At 48.8% G+C, this 6,468-nt stretch overlaps 2 protein-coding genes across 2 annotated transcripts; both read right to left on the reverse strand.

Annotated features, from left to right (window-relative positions):
- Window positions 1–471: 471 nt before the first annotated feature.
- Window positions 472–4,257, reverse strand: DQ04_09531000 (ABC transporter; the record flags this gene model as incomplete). Its single annotated transcript, XM_009315964.1, has 1 exon — window positions 472–4,257. One exon carries the CDS (start codon window positions 4,255–4,257, stop codon window positions 472–474), a length of 3,786 nt encoding a protein of 1,261 aa, XP_009314239.1.
- An 803-nt stretch (window positions 4,258–5,060) lies between these two features.
- Window positions 5,061–6,468, reverse strand: DQ04_09531010 (hypothetical protein; the record flags this gene model as incomplete). Its single annotated transcript, XM_009315965.1, has 1 exon — window positions 5,061–6,468. A coding segment is annotated over one exon (1,408 nt), but the record flags the coding sequence as incomplete, so codon positions are not given.

Raw genomic sequence — 6,468 nt, forward strand, 5'->3', positions numbered from 1 at the left:
GGCATTCCTCGTTTTCATCGCTACCTCAGGGGCCCGCCGCGCATATGCGTGAATTGTTCAACGGCGTTGCGCGTAATAAAAGAAAAAAAAAAAACGCCGGCACCCAATCGTGCTTTTTAGTCCGCGGGCTTTTGGCCATCGACACGGTGCTGCGCGAGCGCCGGGTGCGCGCTACATGGATCTGCATGGCGTCCAAAGGCAGCCCCGCAAACGGAATTTCTAGGAAACAGCCCGCCACCCCTAAAGAGATAGCGGCGGGGTGGGGCTTGCAAAGGGAAATCTCTGATTCCTTCCTCCTCTTAAAGGGCGTCTCTCACGCGCAAAAAAGAACGAAACAAAGCACGCTTTGAAAACAACAGTATTCTACCCTTCCCTCCCTTCACCCCTTGGGTGGAAGAAAGGCGCGGACTTTTATCGGTACTGGGTGTCTTATTTTTGCTTATGCGCGGTAAAATCAATTAAAACCCAGGGTCAGGCCCTCAAAACCTGCGCCGCTTCAAGGCGCTGAAGAAACAAACTCGCCCCGGGACGATCCCAGAGCGGCCCCTGGTACGCCACCCGGCCGTCGCCGAGAACAACCACGCGAGTGGCGGACCGCAGTGTGGAGAGACGGTGGGAAACCACAATCGCCGTAAAGCATCCCCCAACACCCCCCACCGCGTCTTCCACCAAGCCCCCGTTATACCCGTCCAGCCGCGCCGTCGGCTCATCAAGCAAAAGAATACCCCAGCCACCCTTGCCACTCACCACAGCGCGCGCCAGAGACAAGCGCTGTTTTTCCCCACAGCTGAGTTCGCCGGCCAAAGCTTCGTAGCCCAGTGGGCGGGAGAAAATAAAACCCTCACATTGGCAAGTTTTCGCCGAGGCCTCGACATCACCAATGGAGGCACCAGGTGTAAAAAGAGTAATGTTTTGAAAAAAAGAAAGCCCCTCAAATATACAAGGGCTTTGCTCCAGCATACCAATGCCACTCCGAAGGTAAGATGTGGAAAAGCAACCCATAGGAATGCCATCTAACAAAATGAGGTTTAATAAAGGAACTTCCTCCGTTGGCAAAGGCAAACATATACCTAAACACGAACGAATGTTTTCAACCATCCACTCACTTTTCCTCCAGATTTCAGTCTCATCTTCGTCAATACATAGTGTTGGTATTGGGTCAAACATGCGTTTCAACAAACCTAGTATAGTGCTTTTTCCAGACCCCGTTTCACCAATTATGGCCGTCATTTCACCTGCTGGAAATTTCATCGTGACATCGCATAAAGCCGGCAACAAAGAACCATCCTCAAGATGATGGTGAAGCTGCGGGTAGGCAAAGTAAACACCACAAAAATCAATACCTTTGGTAAGGGAAAAGTTTCCAATAATACGCCCAACATCATCAAATTTTATGTTCTTAGGATATCTCCTTTGTTGTCGTTGGATTTTCCTTTGCCACGCCCGGCGGCGTTCTTTAAAGATGGGGGCATAATGAATCGGTGAAGTATCGTCCAAATTAGTGGGCAAATAGCGTGCAATCTGCTGACTGAGACGAAAAGGAGGACCAAAGCTACAATCTCCGTACTCTTTCAGCGCCGCAGAATAACCACCCATGCGCCCCCAAAGCGAAATAGCATCCCAACCCGCAGTTTTAGCCGTGGTAACCCCGCCAGAAAACTTACACACCACCCGCCATGAAAGCAATGGCAGCTTTTCACGATTATTCAAAAGGGCAAAAAACAATACCTTTTCAATAAATTCCAATAAATGCAAAAAAATCTGCGTAAACATATTGCGAAACGGGCTTGAAACAAAATCAGTAAGAGTCTCCTTTATGGAGTGACTCTCCCTCTGCTGAACCGCCGTTGCCGCCCTGTAGGCAAATATGGTCTCCAGGCCCAATTGACGAAGAATGAACCGAGGAGGTTTGTCAAAAATATCTTCAAAAGAAAGCAAATGGGGAATATGGTCCATGGCTCGCGTATCGCTCAATAATTCCATTTCTTCGGCATGCAGCAACGCCTGGGCTTTTTTACTATTTATTAATTGTGTTTGCCCAATGTTTTCCCAGCCCCGAGTGCTTGCAGGCACGTCGCATGTCTTAAAAGCCGCATTTAATACAAACTCCTTGACACAGGCTGCATCCAGTCTGAGACTTTCCACAAGTGGACTCGCAGTTATTTTTTGCAGGGCCGTTGGGGATTCCGGCGCCCAAGGCAAGAAGCTGCCACCATAAATATGGTTATTATCAGAAACGATTACTTTGCTAAACAGGTTTTCAAGACGCTCAAGACAGCATAGCTTTGAGACATCATCATTGCCAAAGGTGAAACCAACCGTTGGCCATTCCAATTGAAAGGTTCCCCCGCAAACAACCAGTGCAAGAAAAGGCCACGAGCTTTTTCCTTCGGGTCGGCAATGCGCCCTCTCCTCCCCTTCTCTATTCTGTTGCTCCGCAGCCTTTTTTCCTTCATCTGCCAAGATTTCCATCATAATTCGTAGACCGTAGCGTGGCACTACTGGGAGCGGTTCCGCTTCTATGCGCATCAACTCGTGTTTTAGTTCCTTCGTCACAGTTATTCCCAACCAGTGACAGATTTTTTGTATCAAGACACGATAGTCTATCATTGCTATAACCGCTGCAAATACTGCAATATCGACTTCCCGGCGCCATACACTGAAAAGTACCACAACAGAGCGTGCCATGTAGCTGCGCTGCTCATAATCAAAACGACTGATAATTTGTGATGCCACATTTTCAGCGTACATAAAAGATTTTTCAACAGGGTTGTCACTTCCAAGAGCTCCATTATCTATACAGCGCCGCAAAAAGGCCTCATCGACTGTTGCAAGTTTTACGGCCAGTTCATGGCTTAACTCATCGCGCAATAATGTGTATATTCTTCTCTTGACCGCATCATCTAATGAGCGAAGCAAGGCACCTGAAACAGCAGCGAATGCACCCCGGAGGACATGCCGTGAGAACTCCGCTAGAACTCTTTCACGCTCCATATTATTTGTGGCTGACGAAATAGCCGAAAACAGTAGCCATTCCGCATAGAAGCTGCAGGGTGGTGCTATTAATCCAATGGCTACCCGTACTGCGTGACTCATTGAGCGAAGGCGAAGTAGCCACTGAAGTCTACCAGACACGGAGACATCACGCAACAAAACGTCACGACCAGCAATCCTCTCCCTATAACTTAACAACTGACCAAAAGAAGCTTCTTCCTCAGACCCTTCCAAATCTATTCCTTCCCCCGTTACCAATTCAACACTTTTAAACAATTTCTCCCGATAGAAACGCTGACAAGCTTCTTCATGTCTCTCCAACTGTCTCTTGGCAAGGCTTATGCCATGTGTGTTGAAGAGACGATCTATCTCTCCCCACAACCGCTGCCATGCATTGGGGAACCTTAATTCTACAAGGGAACGCACAAGCTTCAGAGTTCTTTTTTTTCGCCACACCGCTGGAAGAAACCAAAGGGCTTCTTGTCCAGCGATTTCTGGCAACATCTCCACAAGTTCTTTTATCCACGTTTCCTCCGCCTTACTGGTAAGAACAGTCTCAACGGGAAAGTAACTTAAAGGAATGCAAAAGAACCGTCCCGTTTCTAATCCAGACAAGGGGACGATCCAAAAAGGACGTCGTCCCACAAGCCACGGTGGTATGAGTGGCTTTGGTACATGGATTCCTGCCTGATTATCAGAACATCCACCATACACAGCACTGCGCCACACCGCCGCATAATATCGAGCTTCTGCCATCAATGCAAGCCGTCGAAACGCAACATACTTTATAATATATCCCAATCTCTCTATTAACAGCATATCTTCCAATAGCGAGTTGCATACGCAGCGTCCCATGCGCCACAAACGCAACCACTGATCCAAATCCACTCCATGCGCATACGCCATGGAACGCACTGAACCGTGAAACGGAGCAATGCTTTCCTTGTCTTTTATATCCGCATCTGATTCCTTGAAAAGCAAGTCACCATCGAGTATACCTGAACACTGCGCCGTCGTCGTCGTCGTCACCATACTTTTCGGGGCTGTGATAAGTAGCTCCTCTACCTCCCGCAAACAGGGCTCTTCCCACTCCTCCACAGCTTTCCTAATAAAAGCTAGAATCACCACCCTGTTGCGAAGACGCATTTGAGAGGCCCAGCGATTGGTCACCCATCTCACAGCCACAGCAACACCGAGTGAGAAGGTGACACTGCATAGAAGAACATTAGTTCCACGCAACTTTTCCCACAGATGCCTCTCCATATAAAACCCTTCTGCACTTTTCACACACTGTATTTATTTATTTCCCCTTGTTCATTTCGTAGTATACCTGTACCTTTATAAAACAAGAAAATAGACGAGAAAAGCAAAAAAACAACAACAACCAACAACAAGAAAGGCAAAGGATGATGATTAAAAAAAAAATATCCTCTTTATCTCTGTTCTTACGCATTTGCTACGCCACTGCGGCGGTGGCCGCAATTTCCGTAAATGAGGGGATGGGGTGCACACGTCCCAAGTCAACATCTCGAAATCCCTCTCAGCACTTCTGGAGTGCTGAGGTACGTGCGGTAAGGAAAGAAGCACAGGTAGGTGCCGATGTCCATTCTTAGTATCGAGTCGGGGTGGATCTCTTGTTTTGGGGGTGGGGGTGGGGCGAGGCAAAGGCCATACAAGGGGACAACCTCTAATTGTTACATGAAAACAGATAACAAATGAAAAAAAAATCAACGACACTCACAACCAAAACACCAACACACACAAAAATTACACACAGAGCAAAAAAAGATAAAATCGCAACAAAAAAACAGTGCGTGAAGGATATATATTTCGCCGCTTCAGCTCTTCATGAATGACAATGCCACCCCCCCGCCAAAGGAGCGTTTCGCTTTGTTCGTGTATTTTATCCGTATTTTTGGTGTTTAATCAAAAGAAAAACTCGACGATGATAGTGGTAATTGGTGCTTCCCCCAACGTAACGAAATTCGTACAGTATTTATTGCCGATTCCAAAAAAAAAAATTGCTAGTCGTCTCTGCCACATGCGCAGACACCGCATTCACCTCGCTATTCCCTGGCGTCTATATTTTGCTGCGATCGAATAAAAATAGTCAGCTGTGGAAGTTTCCCAAAACGGGGCGAATGGGCTGCTAAACGTGCGTCACCTCCATCTGGGTGTTCGGGTTTCTGTGGATATTCACTCTTTCCCGCGCTCGGTATTTCTTCGCAACCTCTAGGGGAAGGCCGAAGTGGTGGTCGTGGCCGCCTTCTCTCTGCTGAGGGCGATTTCGTCGATTGATTTTCCCCTCCCCCGCAACGTGATCGAGCAAAGCTGGGGGGTGTATTTGATGCGCCTCCTACAATCCCATTGTCGTGCCCCCCCGCCGAGATCCCCCCGAGAGATGGAAGGGGCGGCGTAGGTTCAGATGGGCGAGCATTGCCATTGCCTCTTGGCGTGGCTCTCTGTATGCCAGCTACTGATAGAGGCTGGAAAACCACAATTTCATGGAATGATGGCCTTCTTATTGCTCTTCGCGCTTTCAGTGTGTACGTAGGATGCCGAGTGCCATGCGCTTGTGTATCTGGACCTTTCTCACTCAACGGAGTCAAAACATCCCCCTTATTGGTTGCAAACGCGTCCCTTTGTTTTCTAACCGGAGATATCAAAGCATCTCTGGGTACACCGGGGGCCACACCGTTTTCTTCTTTTGCAACCATTTGAAAGGTGGAGGGCTCCCAAAAATCGAGATCGGGGACGACTTCCTCCTCTCCGAAGCCGACTCTTCCCGAGACTGTAGGGATTGATGAACCACACAGGTGGTGATTCTTCCATTTTTCTGCACTATCTCCAAAATACCATATACTACTAACTGAATCCAACCGTGGCGTATCGCACTCGGCGTAGCTTTGATACCCCATGACCGACCTAGCGCATGTAGCAGGCCCTCTTCCTTCCCCCGTGCCGCCTTGGGGCACCGGATAATTATCGTTTTTTCCTAGATCAGCGACTATTCTCTCGCTTCCCTCGACGGCAGGGGCGCCCGCATCGCCACTTAGAAGGGAAGCGCCGTCTTCATCAGAACCATACCCAACCCTCGTGAAAACAACTCTACGTGGATTGCGCGCGGTTACGGCGGTGTCAGGGGCAGTCGCGTTCTCCCCTCTAGTACCGGAGAAGTTACAATCCCCACGGGGGCATCGGTACCAAACAGGGGAAGACGGCCCGCTCCCTTTTGCACTATTTGACCTTGATCTACCACCGCATTTCATTTCCTGCGGTGTCTCGTCTCCCTTCATTCCTCTACGCCGTCTTCGCTCTTGCATCACTTTTGCGCAAAAAGCCCGCAGACGTTCATCACTAACGGGAACAAAATCTTCGTCATCGCCCTCGTCACGGTCTTCAACAGTAGCAACACCACATCCCAGGATCTTTGCGCGGAGATTGTTCGGTAGTGGCTGACGCACAATATCTTCA

This window comes from Trypanosoma grayi (assembly GCF_000691245.1).
Source record: "Trypanosoma grayi strain ANR4 Tgr_953_V1, whole genome shotgun sequence".
In the NCBI taxonomy this organism is placed as follows: domain Eukaryota; phylum Euglenozoa; class Kinetoplastea; order Trypanosomatida; family Trypanosomatidae; genus Trypanosoma; species Trypanosoma grayi.